Source organism: Schistocerca nitens, chromosome 7 (genome assembly GCF_023898315.1).
Source record: "Schistocerca nitens isolate TAMUIC-IGC-003100 chromosome 7, iqSchNite1.1, whole genome shotgun sequence".
NCBI classification, from domain to species: Eukaryota; Metazoa; Arthropoda; class Insecta; order Orthoptera; family Acrididae; genus Schistocerca; species Schistocerca nitens.
Window position 1 is genome coordinate 148,330,191 of NC_064620.1, and position 21,958 is coordinate 148,352,148.

The following is a 21,958-nucleotide window of genomic DNA, read 5'->3' on the forward strand; positions in this document are numbered from 1 at the left end:
ATTCCACGAGAAGTGAATAATTGCTCTGCAAAAACTGTTAATAACATGGTGTTTTTTTTCTTTTTTACCTTTTGACATTTTTTCTTTTTTTAAATAAAGTTTTATACAATTTCCGTGTTATTAGTTATGATTAAAAATTGAAGTAACCACTGAATAAAACAAGTTTTCTCATTTTTTTAAAAAATTATTAACCTTCTGAATAAACAAGGTGTCCCATCAAAATTCCAGGATTGTGGAAGTGTTATGTCAGAGGAAAATTTTGGGAATCCCTGTTCTAAGGAAGTAACACACTGAACTGAGTTTCTTGATTGAGTTATCCCTATCATGACTCCATTTTAACTTGATATTTGTAAAATATTTGTGAAATATGCGATTTATCTGATCAGTAAGTAAGTTCATCATATTGTACTCTAAGTTCATGCACCAGTTGTACCGGTAACCATCCTGTATGTAGAGGATACCAGGTTTCCCTCAAACAAGTTGCATTGCTCCTGTTGGTCATATTGGTCTAGTCCAAGGCAAACATATCCATGTTGTGCTCTGTTTTGAGGACACCCTGGTTGGTTTTGTGCCTCTACTATATTGCCCGGTAACATTATAGATGAGGCTGTAATATTCAGGAACACTTAAGACTTTGGCTATCAAACAGTGGAAAGTCCAGGATGAAATGACAACAATATTATGAAAAGGATTGATTGCTACTCATCATATAGCGGAGGTGTTCAGTCGCATACATGCACAACAAAAAGACTACCACACATTTAAGCTTTCAGCCAAAAGGCCTTCTTCCAAAGTATTCCTATTGTGGAAGAAGGCCTTTTGGCCGAAAGCTTAAATGTAATGTCTTTTCGTTGTACCTGTCTATGACTCATCTCCTCCTCTAAATGGTGAGTAGCAATCTATCCTTTTATAATATTGTTAACACTTTGACTATATTTGTTATAATTGTGGCATCTAATTTTAGTAAAATCAATATTTCTTATTTTTTCTAATTTTTGACATTGCTTAGTGTGTTTATGGCTATAGTATGCACATAAACAAGATAAAAAATGAAGGTGTGGTATTTGCAGCATGACAGGTAAGCAGGATGGTTAAATGCTTAATATGAACAAGAATGAAGTTTCAAGGAAGACACTGTAGTAAAGATTTCATGAGGCAGAATGGCCTTTTATGAAAGGACAAAGCTGTTAACAATATAAACATTGAGATGAGAAAATGCTTAATGAAAAAGTGAGTCTCAAGCACAGCACAATATGGATGTAAAGAGTGATGAAAACAGAAATGAAAACATTAGAAACTGTTGAAAAGTAATGTTAGAAGATACTGTTGAAGATCAGACAGATTCACCGTGTAAGGAATGAGAACATTGTGCAGAAATTCAATGAGAAAAAATGCCTGTTAAAGAATATAACAAATCATAGGAAGAGAATGTTAGAGATCACGTGCTTTAAACTATTGGAAGCGGTTCTGGAGGAAAGATACGAGCATGTAAGGTGTGGTGTGGGATGCAATAGGTGTATTGAAATGAGGAAGTTTGCTGGAGAGTGACAGGATTACAGTTCTGCATCAAACTGACCACACATATGATGACCAGAACATAATAAGGCAATGGACACCATAAAAAAAAGGTAACATTGCCTCTAATTCCGAGGTTCTTTTGCTTTACTAGGTGTGATCTTACAGTAGTGTGTGCATCATAGCCTTCGTCTAACCTGTGAACTTACTCAGCCAGTTGTAGGGGGACCTACAGATTAATGGGGCTTTCAAACTATGGTGTAACTTGGTAGTTATCACATCAACACAATATTGCCAAAGGTGAAAGAAGTACCAAGTGAAGAAACAAGTGCTAGGAATGCCAGAGGATTGCATCCTGCACCTCTGGATTTGTGACCTTGAACAGAGCCATCGCCATAAGGTTTGCAGGAGAAATAGTGCTTATCCTGGGCTTTAACGACATTAATACTGTAAGACAATCTCTATAATCTTGTTTCCACTTCTGGGCAGTAAGACACGGTGACAAAGGCATTGTAGTTGTATTCAGGGCCAGTTCGAGAACATTTATCCGCACAAGTGACTTTTCATTTGATGTCCCACCCTTCTCCTCTTTTCCTCATACACTTTTCAGCAATGTCAATACTAATTTGGATATGCACTATATGCAAATATTGCACTTGGCATGGTGCCCAAAGCAGCTGTTTCTAATTGTGAGATGTCCTGTACAGAAATCTTACAGCCGTAGTTCCTCTGTCACTCTCCTCAGCTTGGGTCTTAAATTGCCCGCGGCTGCATTCAAGAAGAGCATGGCTCCAGTCCACATTCAGCCATGCTTCCTTAGACTCCTTGAGCCATTATGGCAAATGCTGGGCTGCTACCTTTTTTGGAGATGGGGATAATTTCTTTTGCTACATTTGTCCAGTTGAGATTGTACTCTATCTCATAATGTTGATGTTATTAGTAGGTTAGATTTTTTCTCTCTTACTTCTCTTCTCCCACCTTCTTCTCATTGTAAGAATATGAATTATTTTACATGAGACACTATTCAGTAAAAAAATTGTATTTTTCACACTAATGAGTATTTTATAATGCACTATTCCAGAGAGATTTGTGACTTTTTTGTCTCGAACAGAACAGAAAGTGAAAAGGTGATAACAACATAACTTTTTAAAAAACCTGAGAGTGAAATCTTTCATCCATTAACAAGAAACTGCTATGTTTTGTAAGTGAACATTTCAAGGGTTTCTTATACCTGAAACTATCTAGTTAATATGAGTTTAGATACCAAACAGCAGCAAAATGTGACTGACTTCACCAAACTTTGGATAGTGTGAAAACAGCTTCTCACGTCTCTGTGTTTATTTTGTAGAAACAATCCTGGCCATCAAATGTCATTAACAACAGCAACATTGTTACTGACAACAGTTATTTTTAGTCCCATGCTGTGTTGCAGTTTAGGTGAAGCTCATGTTAATTTGTTGCTGTTTCTCCCAGATAATTTACACATGACGCTTTGAGGTTCAAATTAGTTCCAAGAAAAATCATAAGATGCAGTGAAATTCCAGATTCAGAAAGTACACGTTTTGGCCAGTATTCTTTAAAATCCGTCAATGTACAAGGTTTACAACTTTGCTTCCGCCATTTGCCGATAGGTGGTGACAACGGTAAGTAGTGGTCAAAAGAAACTGATCGCAGACGTCAGGCAGTTAGCTTGGACCTTAGTCAACATAACCTCATCCAAACATTAGTTGATTTGTGTCTGCATCATAAAGTTGTTCTTGATTGAAAATGTCATGGTAAGGATGCTATTAGTGAAAGAATGTGTCAGAGTCGTTTCAACGCTTCAAGAACGGTGATTTTAACATCATAGACTGGCATAGTGGTGGAAGAGAGAATGTTTTCGAAGATGCAGAATTGGAGACATTGCTGAGTGAAGCCTCGTGTCAAACTCAAGAAGAATTGGCATGAATAGTGGTAGTAACACAGGAAGCCATTTCAAAATGTTTCAAGGCTATGGGCATGATTCAGGAAGAAGGAACTTGTGTCCCGTGTGATCTGAAACCAAGAGACGTTAAACAGCGTTTGTGTGTTTGTGAACAATTGCTTCAGAGGCAAAAACGGAAGGGATATCTGCATCACATTGTGACCGGGGATGAAAAATGCGTTCATTATGATAACCCTAAAGGCAAAAAAAATCATGGGGATATCCTGGCCATGCTTCCACGCACCGAATATTCACGGCTCCAAGATCATGCTCTGCATTTGGTGGCACCAGCTCAGTGTCGTGTAATATGAGGGGTTAAAGCCAACTGAAACTAATCACAGGTGCTCGTTATCAAGCGCAATTAATGCGTCTGAGCAGAGCATTAAAAGACAAATGGCCACAATACAGCGAGAGGCATGATAGAGTGATTTTGCAGCATGATAACGCTCGACCCCATGCTGCAAAAGAGGTCAAAATGTACTTGGAAATGTTAAAATTGGAAGCCGTGCCCCACCTGCCGTATTCTCCAGACATAGCTCCCTCTGACTATCAGCTGTTTAGATCAACGGCGCATGGCCTGGCTGACCAACATTTCTGACCTCATGAAGAAGTCACAAATTGGATCGATTCGTGGATCGCTTCAAAAGATGAACAATTTTTTCGATGCAGGATTCGTACACTGCCTGAAAGATGGGAGAAAGTAGTGGCCAGTGATGGAAAATACTATGAATGATACATGTGTAACGAATTTGTTTCATTAAAGCCTCAAATGTTGGGAAAAAACAGCGGAAGTAAAGTTGTACACCCTGTATATAATGCAGTCGCACAGATTCTAATTACCTAATTCATCTGCTGTGATGATTGAGTGTGAAGAAGCTGTTACAAATAGCTGACTCATTAAAAATTTATTTTTTATTTTTAGTGTCAAGATACATTAACTCATAAGCCCTTATGAACAGTTTCTGCAATGTCCATTTCCACATTGGGAAGAGACTGGGGGGTAGGCTAAACTGCCATTGTGCCCTGTGTACATAGAATGTTCAGCAAGCCACAAGCTATTGTGATACTCTTTGGAAGTGATGATATGCTGCAGAGTTTTGTTGAAAGCACAATCATCAATTTCCTTCCTCTCTCAGAGCTCGTGCTCCATCTCTGGTGTTCTTTTTATGAATGATACATTTAGCTGCCTGATACAGAAGTCACTACACCACAGAGGTCAAGCAGACAATGGGCATTTCACGTGCTGCCATGTCTGTGGCATACTCTGAGTACTCTGATGCAAGGAAAAACTGGAGCTGCCATAGACAAAAATGCATTGATGTTGGCTTTCACCGACTTTACAGCAGATAGATGGATGGCAGAGCAGAAAATTAGTCACCAGCCAGTGCTGTGTAACAACAACCGATAACTAGCCATATCATCCAGAAACACCTCCTCACTAAAGGAGACCGAAGGCATCACATCACACATGTGCAGTCTTACCCATAAAATCTGGCCTCGGCCAGTCTCCACAAAGGAAGTCTGAATAGTTCACTTAAGATAGGCAATAAAACCAGCCACACCTCAGAATTATAAGTCTGGCCATACACACAATTTGGCCACACTGTGGGATGCGGAAGTGTCTGGAGGAAATTTTATCTACTTCTCAAACTGTTGATGTGCTGTGTGAACTCGTGATATAGTATACGTGTCACGAAATGTGGACACGAAGTCGCAACTTCGAGTCCACTCCTTTCACTATTTCTTAAACCACATTTTGGCTGTGTGCTAAAGTTATCGGTCTAATGGAACATCAAAGATAATTTGCTTCACTTTCTGAGCCAAACTTCCAGAAACATTTCTACAAAACAGCTTGTGGGTACATCAAAATCAGAACAGTTTACACTCGAGAGTTTCCTCACCCTGCTGCAGCCACTGGCCACCATCCACGCACCACCTGCCACTGCACATCCGACGCCATCGGAGCAAGTGGCCGCGGCGTGATGCTGTGAGTGTATTTATCAACTGTCATTTTCTTGTTTGAAATTCTAGTATTTATCTTGCAGTTACACATTGGATTTTACATATTTGAAACTTGCTTAAGCATTGTAAAATAGAGTCACAAGTGGAAAAAAGTTCACTTTGGGTTTAATAGAGAGGTGAAGGTAGTGGCATGTGTGTGGGGTGAATGCTTTCAGGCAAAGCACATCAGAAAAAGATTTTCTTGTTTGAAGAAAGATTGTTCTGGCATTGCCGATTTTCAACATTCTGCCATAACTGATGAACTGCAACCATTTTAATCATCTTGTGACAAGCAGCAAGAGAATGCATTTTTTATTTACAGAACAAATATTTCTGTGCTTGCTGTGGAGGGTGGCCATGCAAATAAACTTGTTATCTTGCGACATTTCCATTCAGTAGGAAAGGTTCAGAAGTCTGGTTTACGAGCACTGCATGTTCTAAGTGAAAGGGGTGAGAATATTACTGCTTGAATGTCATCAGTTTGCTCATTGAACATTCCTATACAGTATTGTTATTGCTAACGAGTTATCATCTGCTTATGCTTACTTCCCAAGAAGAAATAAACGATTGAGCTCTAACAAAGTCATATACTTGAGCAAAGGGCAGTGTAAACATAATATTTTTCATCTGATGGCTTTAAAAGGGTGTTGTGCACTACAAACTGAGGCATCTTTTGTAACAATATTATGAAAAGGAAAGTTGCTACTCATCATATAGCAGAGAAGCTTAGTCGCAGATAGGCACAACAAAAAGAATGTTCCAAAAAACACTTTTTTATTTTATTTATTTATGTCTTTTACGTCTCTTCGTTGTGTCTATCTACGACTCCGCATCTCAGCTATATGGTGAGTAGCAACTTTCCTTTTCATAATATTGTTACAGTCCATCCTGGATTTTCTATTGTTTGAGGCACCTTTTGGTCACAATGTAAGAGAAACATCCAACAAAATGCATTGTGTGTTGCTACTACACAATAACACACACTGCAGATTTCACAAGCAAACTATCTAGGAGTTTGTTTGGGAAATCATCCCTCATGCCCTTATTCTTGTGACCTTATGGCCTCCAATGTTTACCTCTCCAGCCCCCTTATGGAACAGCCATTAAAAAATTCCTTTCAAACGAATATTTGATTCTGATCCAGTTTGATGGCATCTTTAACTCAGAACCAGTCAGTTACTACAGGTGTGGAATTGTAGCATTGTCAGACTGTTTTAGAGAATGTGAAAGACTATACAGAGTGTCCCAGGAGGAATGGTCAATATGATAGGGATTATCATTTGAAGTAAAAAAAAGTGCTGTAAATGTGAGCTCTAAAACACATACTTCAAGAGCTCAGAGCACTTCTTTATCTTCTATACTGTGAAACAAATCTCTACTGCAAGCTCTTTGCTATCCATATTTTTGGAGAAGGTAGCATGGACTAAAACAAGAAAAAAATGTCAAGTGAATGTTGTTGTTGCTGTTGTTGTTGTTTTTGTGGTCTTCAGTCCGTAGGTTTGATGCAGCTCTCCATGCTACTCTATCCTGTGCAAGCTTCTTCACTTCCCAGTACCTACTGCAATCTACATCCTTCTGAATCTGCTTAGTGTATTCATCTCTTGGTCTCCCTCTATGGTTTTTACCCTCCACGCTGCCCTCCAATACTAAATTGGTGATCCCTTGATGCCTCAGAATATGTCCTACCAAGCGATCCCTTCTTCTAGTCAAGTTGTGCCACAAATATCTCTTCTCCCCAATTCTATTCAATACCTGCCCATTACTTATGTGATCTACCCATCTAATCTTCAGCATTCTTCTGTAGCACCACACTTCGAAAGCTTCTATTCTCTTCTTGTCTAGAATATTTATCGTTCACATTTCACTTCCTTAATGGCTACACTCCATACAAATACTTTCAGAAACGAATTCTTGACACTTAACTCTATACTCCATATTAACAAATTTCTCTTCTTCAGAAATGCTTTCCTTGCCATTGCCAGTCTACATTTTATATCCTCTCTATTTCAACCACGATCAGTTATTATGCTCCCCAAATAGCAAAACTCATCTACTACTTTAAGGATCTCATTTCCTGATCGAATTCCCTCAGCATCACCCGATTTAATTTGACTACATTCCATTATCCTTGTTTTGCTTTTGTTGGTGTTCATCTTATATCCTCCTTTCAAGACACTGTCCATTCTGTTCAGCTGCTCTTCCAGGTCCTTTGCTGTCTCTGACAGAATTACAATATCATTGGCGAACCTCAAAGTTTTTATTTCTTCTCCATGGATTTTATTTCTTACTCTGAATTTTTCTTTTGTTTCCTTTACTGCTTGCTCAATATACAGACTGAATAACATCAGGGATAGGCTACAACCCTGTCTCACTCCCTTCCCAACCACTGCTTCCCTTTCATGTCCCTTGGCTCTTATAACTGCCATCTGGTTTCTGTACAAATTGTAAATAGCCTTTTGCTCCCTGTATTTTACCCCTGCCACCTTCAGAATTTGAAAGAGAGTATTACAGCCAACATTGTCAAAAGCTTTCTCTAAATCTACAAATGCTAGAAATGTAGTTTTGCCTTTCCTTAATCAATTTTCTAAGATAAGTTGTAGGGTCAGTATTGCCTCACGTGTTCCAACATTTCTACGGAATCCAAACTGATCTTCCCTGAGGTCAGCTTCTACCAGTTTTTCCATTCGTCTGTAAAGAATTTGTGTTAGTATTTTGCAGCCGTGGCTTATTAAACTGATAGTTAGGTAATTTTCACCTCTGTCAACACCTGCTTTCTTTGAGGCTGAAATTGTTATATTCTTCTTGAAGTCTGAGAGTATTTCGCTAGTCTCATACATCTTGCTCACGAGGTGGTAGAGTTTTGTCAGGGCTGGCTCCCCCAAAGCTATCAGTAGTAGTTCTAATGGAATGTTGTCTACTGGCGGGACCTTGTTTTGACGTAAAGTCTTTCAGTGCTCTGTCAAACTCTTCACACAGTATCATATCTCCCATTTCATCTTCATCTACATCCTCTTCCATTTCCATAATATTGTCCTCAAGAACATCGCCCTTGTATAGACCCTCTATATACTCCTTCCACCTTTCTGCTTTCCCTTCTTTGCTTAGGACCGGGTTTCCATCTGAGCTCTTGATATTCATACAAGTGGTTCTCTTTTCTCCAAAGGCCTCTTTAATTTTCCTGTAGGCAGTATCTATCTTACCCCTAGTGATATATGCCTCTACATCCTTACATTTGTCCTCTAGCCATGCCTGCTTAGCCATTTTGCACTTCCTGTCGATCTCATTTTTAAGACGTTTATATTCCTTTTTGCCTGTTTCATTTACTGCATTTTTGTAATTTCTCCTTTCATCAATTAAATTCAGTATCCCTTTTGTTACCCAAGGATTTCTACTAGCCCTCGTCTTTTTACCTACTTGATCCTCTGTTGTCTTCACTATTTCATCTCTTAAAGCTACCCATTCTTCTCCTGCTGTATTTCTTTCCCCCATTCTTGTCAATCATTCCCTAATGCTCTTCCTGAAACTCTGTACAACCTATGGTTCTGTCAGCTTATCCAGGTCCCATCTCCTTAAATTCCCACCTTTTTGCAGTTTCTTCAGTTTCAATCTGCAGTTCATAACCAATAGATTGTGGTCAGAATCCACATCTGCCCCTGGAAATGTCTTACAATTTAAAACCTGGTTCCTAAATCTCTGTCTTACCATTATATAATCTATCTGAAACCTTCCAGTATCTCCAGGCTTCTTTCATGTATACAACCTTCTTTCATGAACCAAGTGTTAGCTACGATTAAATTATGCTCTGTGCAAAATTCTACCAGGCGGCTTCCTCTTTCATTCCTTATCCCCATTCCATATTCACCTACTATGTTACCTTCTCTTCCTTTTCCTACTATTGAATTCCAGTCACCCATGACTACTAAATTTTTTTCTCCCTTCACTATCTGAATAATTTCATTTATCTCATCATACATTTCATCAATTTCTTCGTCATCTGCGGAGTTAGTTGGCTTATAAACTTGAACTAGTGTGGTAGGCATGGGCTTCGTATCTATCTTGGCCACACTAATGCGTTCACTATGCTGTTTGTAGTAGCTTACCTGCATTCCTATTTTTTTTATTCATTATTAAACCTACTCCTGCATTACCCCTATTTTATTTTGTATTTATAACCCTGTATTCACCTGACCAGAAGTCTTGTTCCTCCTCCCACTGAACTTCACCAATTCCCACTATATCTAATTTTAACCTATCCATTTCCATTTTTAAATTTTCTAATCTAGCTGCCCGATTAAGGGATCTGACATTCCACGCTCCGACCCCTAGAACGCCAGTTTTCTTTCTCTTAATAACAACTACTTCCTGAGTAGTCCCCGCCCGGAGATCTGAATGGGGGACTATTTTACCTCTGGAATGTTTTACCCAAGAGGACGTCATCATCATTTAACCATACAGTTAAGCTGCATGCAAGTAAATATGGGCTCTAAAATGCATACTTAAGAGCTGTGAGCACTTGTTCAGTAGAAGAGATGTATTCCATAGTACCAAAGATGTACAAATACTCATAGATCTTAACATATGCACCTTTGAGTCCATGTTTAATGGGCTTTTTTGCTTTGAATGGTCATTCCTGTTGTATCTCTGAATATTGACCATTCCCCCTGGGACACGCTGTATTGTTGATGATCAATTTCCGTCCGATGTTTACTGTTGTGTTCCATAAACTAATGGAAAACGCTACTAAAATGCACACAGTACTGATACAAACAAAAACAACACACCATGATAAATGTAAGCTGTAAGTCGTGTGCCATACACAAGTAGAATGGAAATGTAGCATTTCATAAATCTATATTCACTGTTACTAAATTGTATGTTGGTAGAAGTGTAAAGGGTCATTATTAATTATGCGTTATCATAGGTTTTATGCCTTTAACCATGGGGTAATGGAAGTAGTGAGATGACTTTTGATGGAGAAGTTTCATAAGATGTCCTTATTAATTTTCAATCTGGCTGCTTACAGCTTTGCCAGAGAAATGCAAAAAATCTGGCCTCCAGCAAGACGGGAGCTGTGAGCCGAAGCGACCTTTACTTTACAGGTGACCACGTTACCTCAGAGTTAGTGGAGAGTTACAGTACTGGTCTCTCCCTTATTGTACCAGTGGTGGTGATGACAGGTAAATTGCAGTGAGAAAGATGAGATCAGTTGCAGTTTATGGGAGGACTCATAACAATAAATTGATAACCTCATGTGACGTCTTAAGTGAAAACCACTTTGATTATTCAATGGAAATGTTGAAAAATCAAGAAAATTTAGTAGGATAATTTTGTGCTAACCAGGAGATAACTCTATGATCACAGAGTTGCCAAACACATTCTGTGTTGTAGCTAAGATTCAGTTATACCACTGGCAGGAAGAATACCAGCCTACGAGTTCCTTGAGTGGGCAAGGAAGTGACTATAGCTTGCGTCTCAAAGACGCTGTTGTTGAGAGCTGGAATACCCAGAGTGTATGTCATCGAGTCGTATTTGCTTTTCTTTAACTGGGTATGAGGACTGGAGCATAGATACTAATAATACCCAGATTCATCAACTGCAAACTAAACATCATAAATCAATAACTGTCACAGTTGTTTGTGTGTTTCTCTCTTACGCATACTGAAAACTAAAAAGCTGGTTCACCAGATGAGATTCACATTTTTGGGGCAATCCAGTTGTTCTGTAAACAATATAAGAAGGCCACAAGTTTTTTGATCTTTATAGACTTTGAAAATATTTTTCTGAAGAACTCTGTCATTGGGGCTATCCCCAAAACATACGAACACAAACGTAGAGACAGCAACACAGCATTGATTGGAAAATGTGAACATCCACAGAGAGACTTGGTAAGCTACAAATAACATAAAGTTCCAAATCAAGAAAGTTTATTGTGCACAGAAAACCATATGCCATGGTTGAAAAAGTGAAATTGTAACATCTAACATGAAAGGAGAAGCATTTGTCACCAGAGCAGGGAACACAGACTGCTGGCAGTATTGTTTAGAGTAAGTCACCTTAAGGGATAACACTGCTTTAATGGCCTAAAAAGGTGTTTTTTGACAATTTTTAGGACTGAAGGAAGGGTTAGAGAGAAAATCGGAAAATATTACAAAATGGTGACAGTGCAGCAATTCTTACGAGGCATGTTGAATTTGAGGCGACCTACAGCATGCACTAGAACTGATACCAGTTTGTGTAATTTAGAAATATTGATTTTTCTGGTATTAGTGAGTGTTTGAATGAAGTCATCGAATTTTCACTAAAAAAGGACAGTCATTTGTCAATAAATATTTTTGAAATCAACTAATTGAAAATCCTTTACACGCTTCACTTCGAAATGTTGTTTCAAATTTGTGGTTAAATTTTCAAATAAAAAGATTGAAAATTGTCAGAGCTATGATGCATTCAATTTTGAAAAATCATATTCCAAGAAAAATGCATTTGAAGTTTTCAAATGTGTTATAGACATGAACAAATGACAAAATTCTATTTTTAGAAAACTCTTACCATTAACCTGGTATCCCAGGACTGGCCTGTTGTACTGTTATCGTTATGATTAAAATCTTATACACTAGTTTATCATGGAACAATTGAAATATTGGTCATGGCAGTTCCATGAACATACAAAACTTTGCAATTCTGTTTAGCCCCACTCCAAGCATGCACATTTTCTAGGATGTTTTGACAGTTGATTTCATATGCGTTCAATATAATCTTACTGCTTGGTATACCAGCTTCTGGGCAGTTTGGACAAGCAATAATTTTTGTGAAGCCTAAGCCTCGGGGGCTTTGCTCTTGCAGCACGATGTCTCAATTGCACATTTTACATTTCACGTATTGAGAAATAGCAGAGAAAATGTGAAGAACATTTATAATCCTGTAGCTCAATCCATAATTCACATCAAAATCCTGGTCACTGTCCTTCAGTTCCTTAGTAGAGGCACGGACGTCTCAGCCTCATATCCATTCATTGGATGCTTTGATGGCATACTGCTTTGACACTGTGTTGGATACAATGCTTTCATACCTTTTTTACCACTCATTCGTACGTGAAAGACAAAATTGTATGCCTTAAGATCACAAGTAAATTATCAAAAAACAATGCTGCACACAAAAATCAAGATTCAAAGAGAGTATTGTCTTTTTTGTACACATACTGCTGCTTGCTAACGCCATTCTAATGTATTACTATTTTGGAATGCTTCTGACTATACTGAGACATTACAGGGGCTATTGAGTTGGTGCAGGTAGGCTGTTTTGGGTCATCCAACTTGCTAGAGGAGGAGCTCGGAGTTTCATAGAACAAATTGTTTTCAGGGATTAGATTTTTTGCCTCATATTTTAGAAGGTTCAAAGCATCTTTTAAACCAATTAAAAAATGATTTTTTTTTTTTTTTTGAAAATTCTACTGTGGTGTTACCCCTTAATCAAAACTATCATTCAGTCTACAAATACTGAAAGCAAGACAAAAATCATCTACTTGTAATGATTATAATATTACCGCTTCAGATGCTTTGATAATAAAAGTGCAAAGCATCTATTCTGAAGAGTTTTGCATTTTGCAGTACACTTAAGACAGAGAGAACCATGCTGAGGATAGTGCTAATTTTCTGTGTAGCACTTCACAGTGGACACAGAATATTCGTAATTTAGTTCCTGATGGTTTCATACCAACATCACTTCTAGGCTACCACAATATTCATATGAGAATTATCATGGTTTAATGTCATGGCTTTGATAGTTGGTGATCCCATCTCACGAACCACTACGAGCAGGATCATCTCGGGGAGTGGCGACCCTGCACTGTACTGGCTCCTGGTTTTCTTGCTTCCCGCGCACGGGGTCCCGGGTTCGATTCCCGGCAGGGTCAGGGATTTTTCCTGCGTCGAGATGTCTGGGTGTTGTTGTGTCATCATCATCATCATTCATCCCCATTATGGTCGGAGGAAGGCAATGGCAAACCACCTCCACTAGGACCTTGCCTAGTACAGCAGTGCGGGTCTCTCGCATCATCCCCTACGCTGCTTGGAGTATGGGACCTCATCATCATCATCATCCTGAGGGGAATGTGCCTTAAAACCCTTATCCATCAAAATCTCTGTTGACACATTGGCTGTTGTGCCCTTAGAGATGGATGTTTGTCCAGCAGGTTAGGCCAGGCACACAGCATTAGGGAGAGGCTCTGCTTTAGCTGGCAGAAGCTAGACAACATCAGGTGTGTGTTTCTGCTATGGCTGTTAGTGATCACGCAGCAGTCAACTTTGTTACTTCCTATATGGTCCTCCACCTCTTCTCAGTCCACAATGGACCAGCATGAGAAAATAGGGTCCAAACCTTTCCTGAATGAAAATGTCAGACTTGCCCTAAGTAAGCATGTGGAGATGGAGGCTTGGAACCTTGCTTTGAAATGTCAGTCTGCCACCTGGATTCCAGGGGAGGAGATGGGGTGCAAAAAACCCACTTATCAAATTAAACAACAAAATAAACTCAAAGGAAAAACATCTCAGCTGTTTGGAATAGAAACTGCGGAACATCAAATGGGACATTTTGGAATCAGTGAGATGAGGCTCAAATGAGAAGCAGCTACTGTCCTCAAGTCTGAGCACCTTCTGTTTCGGTATAACTCAGGTCTAAGTTCGCATATTGGTGGCATAGCTCTGGTAATTCAAACAGGAGGGAACACCTTATTACCAAAGAAAGTCTACTTCCCCTTCAACCGATGAAGAACTAGAACAGATCTATGAGGCTCTGACAGCAGCAGAAAGTACCACATTTTCCTTAATACTCGTTGATTTTGTTAGGAACATAGTGTAGTTCACAGAAGACCATCGTCGCACTGGAAATTTTGCATATTTCATCGCGAAACCAGAGGGGTCAAATGATGATGAATTTTCTTAACAACCAACAGAAAACTTAAAAGGAGTGGAACTGAATGAACACTCAACTGAATAGTATTCCAACAGCAGTAGGGAAAGGTAGGGGCCTCCAAAAATGGAACATTCAGCCTTGAAACAAAACAGCTTATAGAAGGAAGATGAAACATTGACTGAACTGGCAGACTGCTGGCGACAGATGTAAACTATCTGAAGAAAGTCTAATAACAAAGTTACAAGAACTCACTTTAAATGATGACTTGAGGAATATACTGCAACTCCCTATGTATTGCTCAAATAGGGATTGTGAGGACAAGATTAGAATAATTACAGCACGCACAGAGGCATTCAAACAATCATTGCTCCCACACTCTATACGTGAATGGAATGGGAAGAAAACCTAATAAGTGCTGTAACTGGTACAATGGGTCACACCCTCTGCCACGCACTTCACGGTGGTTTGCAGGGTGTAGATAGAGATGTAGATGCACCCAAATACAGAGACCTCAATAAAAACGTTAAGGAGGTGATCAGAAGAGATCAGTGAATGCAAAAAACAACACTGATCGAAGAGACCAACCAAATCAATGTGAAAATGAGAGTTTTTCATTCCAGTCAAAATGTAGGCTTATCATCCGCAACATTCAGAATGGGCAAGAAGAAGTTGTTACTGAAAGAGACAAAACTATAAAAACTGGTGAAAACTTTCGTTGGAAGCCCTACAGTCAATTACTATCAAGCCAAAGCCTGCATGAAGTTTTTTTATAAATGTGGGGTCAGAAGAAATTGAACATATCAATACAAATGAAATGGAAACAGCTCTGAAGCAACTCAAGAAGTCTATGGTACCAGGGGAAGATCAGATCACATGCTAGATGCTTAAGAAATGAGGAAGCACTCCTAAATTTATTAAATAAATTTCTCGAAGAAGTGAAGACTCCAGAGTCATCAGAAAATGTAGAAGTCATTCTGCTCTTCACTAAAGATGACAAGACAAACATTGAGAATTGTAGGCCTGTTAGTTTTTTATCTATATTTTACAAGGTGCTAACAGAAACCATTACGGACCACCTGCACCAGAAATTTGACTTTTGCCAGCATGTCGAACAGTCAGAAAAGGTTTCACTACAACTGACTGTGGTGTCACCGTCAGACACCACACTTGCTAAGTGGTAGCTTTAAATCGGCCGCGGTCCATTAGTACATGTCGGACCCGCGTGTCGCCACTGTCAGTGATCGCAGACCGAGCGCCACCACACGGCAGGTCTCGAGAGACTTACTAGCACTCGCCCCAGTTGTACGGACAAATCTAGCTAGCGATGCACACTGACGAAGCCTCGCTCATTTGCAGAGCAGATAGTTAGAATAGCCTTCAGCTAAGTCAATGGCTACGACCTAGCAAGGCGCCATTAGCATTACATAGCTTGTATCTAAAGAGTCTCACTTGTATCGTCAAGAGCGATGTACCACAGGGATGGATTAAAGTTAAGTATTCCAGGAGCTACGTACTTTTCTTTATAGCATTCATTACGTATCCTGTTTCAGACCTATCTACTAGCCTGCGTGAGTTAACGCGTGCCTTTCGGCTACTTCCGAGTGGTGTGGCTGCCTTGTTACGCCACAACACTGACCATATTCAAGCAACATGTACACTGATGGAGAAATGTATGGAGTATAACATCCCATTTCACATGATCTTCAAAGACTACCAGAATGGTGTTCGACATAATCAAAATGTGGGCAGTATTGAGGACGATGAACATAGCCTGCATTGCCTATAACTATACTGAATTAATCTGCTACATTTATGAGAAACCCACTTTACATGTGAAATTAAAGGAAGACTGGATCACTGGAAAGGTTCCCACGAGGAGAGACGTCAGGCAAGGAGACGCAATCTCACATAAGCTATTCATCTCGGCTCTGGAGGATGTTTTAAAGTGTCTATCCTGGAGGCTTAAAGGTATCAGCATGGATGGAACATGTCTCAACCATATTTGCTTTGTAGATGATATCATTCTGTGATAGGTTACCTCAAATATAAGTTGCGTCCAGATATAGGTCCATATGTAAAGCAGAAAAATCCAGCTCTTATCTGGGGTTTGTTTGTATACCAGCACACATAATCCATCAAAATATGATAGCATAATTATAGAATTTGAAACACACATGGCTTTGGATCCATTCAGAAAAGAGGCTGCCTCCAGTAACTGTTGATGGCATTTGAGTGGCTCTGGGTCTGAATAGCTCCCTTGCACCTGTGGGAGTCCGTGCTATGACACACTTTTGCTGTCAATAGGGCAAAAGTAGGTACCTCTAATTCCATTTTTTATAAGTGTATTTTATGGCCAGAACCAGAGAATTATTTTTATAGGCTTGGCCCAATCACATAATTGACTCTGAATCTAGCTAAAAAGAATAAATATATCATTGTTTTCAACTCTTCTTGGATACGCAGATGGACAATATCATCCAAATGTCGTCATATTTCAGCAAGATGACTTCCTGCCATCCTCAGTTGTTCTTGTAGACTGATTTTCTTCATCAGATGCTGTCTTTATCTCCCTCCCTCCCTTCTGCTGTTGGTCACAAGCCTGCAGAATGTGGGTGTGGCTCCACTGGCAAGTTGGAAAGGAGGGGACGGAGTGCATGGTCAGGACAAGTTATGGCTTTCAGTCCCTGTTCTACCACAACTAGGCTTGGGACTCTGGTGATGTGGAGGAGGTGCATCTACGTGAAGTGCTCTTTTCTCTTCAGTTGCCATGATGTGAGTGGGTCTTCCCTCAAGCTGCAGCTGTGCTTTGAGCACAGTCGAGGGTGGGGCCCAAGCCGTACTTTGTTAGTTGGAACCACTGTCTTTATTTATAAATTCATCATGTAATCATCTGAATACTGGAGAAGAGCAAAAATAATCAAATGCCAAAAAATCCAAAATTATGCAGTAATCTCAAAGGTCTATCTTTCCCCCATGTCTTTCTAGAAAAACAAGGAATTTCTCTACAAAATAAGGAACCAATAAGGTAAATATATAACTGTACTTGCTGCTTTCAGGTCAAATCATCTGAAAGAGGCATTGCACTACTTCAAAAAAGCAGTTGATGTGAATACAGATAATCTGCAAGCCCTCCGTAATTTGCAAAGTGTGAAGAATCTGTTGGTGGAAAGATGGCACTTTCGTATGCTAAATGACTCTTCACGAAACAAAGCATACAGAGATGCAATCATTAAAAAAGTCAGTCAGGGCTTTAATTCTGTTTTGGACATTGGTACAGGCACAGGTATTTTGAGGTAAGTAAATAAAAATGATTATGTTTAGCAAATAATCATGTCTTATGCAGCAAAAGTGAACAGTGGTGCAGGTTTTGCAGATTGCATTTCTGATACACAGTTTTTAGTCTGAATCAACAGTTCTCTGTAACATAGGCATGGATTCTGAAGAAAGCTTTAATTGTTTGCTGCACATGTAAGAATTTAGACTAAAATACTGGACACTGTATTTTTTTTTTATTTTAATGAACTTGCCCAAGAATGGTATGTATGTGCCGGCCGAAGTGGCTGTGCGGTTAAAGGCGCTGCAGTCTGGAACCGCAAGACCGCTACGGTCGCAGGTTCGAATCCTGCCTCGGGCATGGATGTTTGTGATGTCCTTAGGTTAGTTAGGTTTAACTAGTTCTAAGTTCTAGGGGACTAATGACCTCAGCAGTTGAGTCCCATAGTGTTCAGAGCCATTTGAACCATTTTTTGGTATGTATGCATCTATTTTAAATTTGCATGTTGCTACAATATTTTCTCACTGCACTTCCTCTTTGTATGAAACTACTGGGTGTGATGACACATGACTTACACCTGTGTGGACTCACAAAATAGGTGGAATACATATTTGAAAGGCCAATGCCTTGTTGATGCAACCTGTCTTGTGTCATTGACTGTTTGTTTCAGACCCATGTAATTGTCACATCCTATCCTCTTCTCAATATCTTTCAAATACTTCATCCTATGCTATCTTCTTCCTGTCTTTCCCAGTACTTTGCCTTTAAGAAGTTAATAATGGAAATGTTGTGTCAGGTGACAGGTCCAATAAATTTTATTTTCCTCCTTTCTATTGCCTTTAATAATCTCTCATCGTTGGTTTTCCTTTCCATTCAGTTTCATGTCGATTTGATTCCTTTGTATAGATGTCAGTGTGTTTCAAATGTCTGTCCAGTGATTCAGTTTAGTTTTGCTGCAGTTTTCCTGAACAGGTTAAGGCAAATGCCATGCACTTCCATCAAAAAGGATATTGCCAAAATTCTTCTCTGTTTCAGTTCAACCCAACCTTGTGGCCGTATCATCAACAGGGTAATAAACCCTAATACCCCTCTCCCTCCCTCCTCAATTCTATTAAAACCTAATTTTCTTTCCGTCTTTGCTCTATATCTCCAAGCAAATTAGATCTAATCACCCGTGCCAATTTCCACTTGTACTGCATGTTTTTTGTGTGTTGTCTTATAATAATGGCAGCTAGCTTTCAGTACTACTGCTTTATTGAAAATGAAATACTTTTAGTGACCAGTATAACAGTTTATTTATTATGATAAATTTCTATGTTTAATTTCGTCAAATGTCATTAATGGCTCTGGCTGTTTTAGGTATCTCCTTGTGTCCTTCTACATTTATATCTATATTGTGGAAACCACCATGAAGTGCATGGCAAAGGGTACATCCTAATGTACCAGTTATTAGGGTTTCTTTCCATTCCATTCACATATGGAATGTAGGAATAATGATTATTTGAATGCCTCTAAGCCTGCTGTAATTATTCTAATCTTGTCCTCACGATCCCTATGTGAGTGATAAGTAGAGGGTTGTGGTATATTCCTAGAGTCATCATTTAAAGCTGATTCTTGGAACTTTATTAGCAGTATTTCTCGGGATAGTTTATGTCTCTCTTCAAGAGTCTACCAGTTTAGTTTTTCCAGCATCTCTGTGACAATCTCTCACAGTTCAAACAAACCTATGACCACTCATGCTGCCCTTCTCTGTATACATTCAATCTCCCCTGTTAGTCCTATTTGTTACTAGTTCTATACACTTGAGCTATAGCCTAGTATGGATCACAAGAGTGATTTATAAGCAATCTCCTATGTAGACTGATTGCACTTCCCCAGTCTCTACCAATAAACCAAATTACTCATGACAGGGTTTAAGTGATGATTCATTTCATGTCCCTACAAAATGTTACACCCAATTCATACTGTGACTCTTTGAGGTTATAGTCATAGGAAACTACATTTGTTTCATTTTATGAAGTGCACAATTTTACATTTAAAGCAAGTTGCTAACCTTTACACCACTTTGAAATCTTATCAAGATCTATTTAATATTTATTATAGATAAGTGCATTATCTGCAAAAGGTCTGAGGTTACTATGAACATTGTCTGCAAGGTCATTAATATACAACATGAACAGCAAGGGTCCATCGTTCGCTGTGGCACACCCGAAGTTACTTCTACATCTGACGATGACTCTGCATCCAAGATAACATGCTTCTGAGAATCATAATAAAATAATTAGCCATGCATAGAACCATACTGCAAATTACTCATGACAGGGTTTAAGTGATGATTCATTTCATGTCCCTACAAAATGTTACACCCAATTCATACTGTGACTCTTTAAGGTTATAGTCATAGGAAACTACATTTGTTTCATTTTATGAAGTGCACAATTTTACATTTAAAAACATTTAAAGCAAGTTGCTAACCTTTACACCACTTTGAAATCTTATCAAGATCTATTTAATATTTATTATAGATAAGTGCATTATCTGCAAAAGGTCTGAGGTTACTATGAACATTGTCTGCAAGGTCATTAATATACAACATGAACAGCAAGGGTCCAGCGTTCGCTGTGGCACACCCGAAGTTACTTCTACATCTGACGATGACTCTGCATCCAAGATAAGATGCTTCTGAGAATCATAATAAAATAATTAGCCATGCATAGAACCATACTGCAAATTACTCAGTGACATTACACATTTGATGTATTGAGTCTGTTGACTAGTTTAATGAATCACAAGGACATTGACTGAAAGATTTTGTGAAACTTTAACACATCAGGAATGTACTATTATCACAGATAATTTTGTAATACATTACTAGGTGGTGTTGGATCTTTTACTTTCCTTTTTCTACAGCTTATTTGCTGTTGAAGGCGGGGCAAAAGAAGTCTTTTCATGTGATGTCTCTGAGACAATGATCAACATAGCAGAAAAAGTCATTTCAGCCAACAATGCAAGTGGCAAAATCCATCTGATAAACAAAATGTCAAGTGATATAAGGATACCCGAAGATATTCCAAACAGGTAAGTTACCATACACTTTGAACAACTTGTCATGTGTTTTGTATTGTCTCTACAAACTAATTACATTTAGAGACATCGATAATTATTTGTGTAATTTAACAACAAACCATATGAATGTATGATTATAGGCTGCACACATATTCCAATCTATGTAAGTTGTTTTTTTCTATCCCTCTAAATACCCGTGGTTAAAATAACACACGTGATCAAATATTTTCTGAGAAAATTGTCATCCATAACGTGTTTTATAGGGTCTCTTTGGTGGTGACTGAGATTGTAGATGCTGGCTTGGTGGGAGAAGGAATATTGCAAACACTTTCACATGCATCATCATCACTCATGGCCCCAGGGGCACAAGTGATACCCTGTGGTGCATTCTTAAGGGTCGTGGCCATCTCCAGCCACTACATTGCATCCTGTTACCGTGCTTCCATGAGCTCAATGGAGCCTATGCTGATTGCTGAAGTTGATGGGCCCTATGACAGTGATGACATAATGCATGTACCCAGAGGAACCAGGTATTTTCTGGTGTTTAAATTTTCATCTGTTTTAGTCAGCAAAAGTATTAATACAACCTCATAACTGAATTAAAAAAATACCTATTAAAATATTTTTTTCAAAATCCATCAGTGTAGGAAAAGATAGATTGCTATATACCATAAAGAAGATGGATTAAGTTGCAACAGGCAAGTAAGTTGCAAAGACAGTTACATAAAGCTTTTGGGCACACCTTTCATCAGCAAAAGAGAAACACACACCATTCATACACACAAGCAAGCACACTTCATGCACACATGACCACCAACTCCGGTACCTCAGACCGGAATGCAGCTGTATGTGGGACGCAAGCAGCAATCTGGAGGGAGTGGAGAAGGGGAAGGGATAGCATTGAATGGGTGGAGAGAGAGAGATGAATGCTGTCTGGCAGAGTGTACAGGGACTAGAATGCCAACAGGGTCAGCATCAGGAGCTTGTGGGGCAGGGAGTTGAGAAAAAAAGGAGTGAAAGAGGAGAGGAATGGTGAAATATGGGCAGGTGCATTGGCAGAGGGTGGCAAACAAAAAACAGGAGAGACAAGAATAGGGCGGAAATTATTGGACAGAGTGGATGTATAATGTTTGGTGGAGGGCATGGGGACATTGTGTTGTCATAAGTTGAGGCTAGGATAATTACAGAGCGGAGAATGTGTTTTTAAGGTAACTCCCATCCACACAGTTCAG

General features: G+C 39.1%; 1 protein-coding gene across 3 annotated transcripts in view; it reads left to right on the forward strand.

Moving 5' to 3' along the window:
• The window catches only part of LOC126194637 (protein arginine N-methyltransferase 9-like), a 124,401-nt gene that overhangs the window by 14,370 nt on the left and 88,073 nt on the right, over positions 1 to 21,958 (forward strand). For 2 of the 3 annotated variants that reach the window (XM_049932808.1, XM_049932809.1), the window contains 3 exons: positions 17,443 to 17,679; positions 20,571 to 20,738; positions 20,990 to 21,256. In XM_049932808.1, the coding sequence (XP_049788765.1) occupies positions 17,443 to 17,679; positions 20,571 to 20,738; positions 20,990 to 21,256 (672 nt within the window). The remainder of the gene's footprint in view (positions 1 to 17,442; positions 17,680 to 20,570; positions 20,739 to 20,989; positions 21,257 to 21,958) is intronic. The other variant, XM_049932810.1, reaches the window with a different exon arrangement.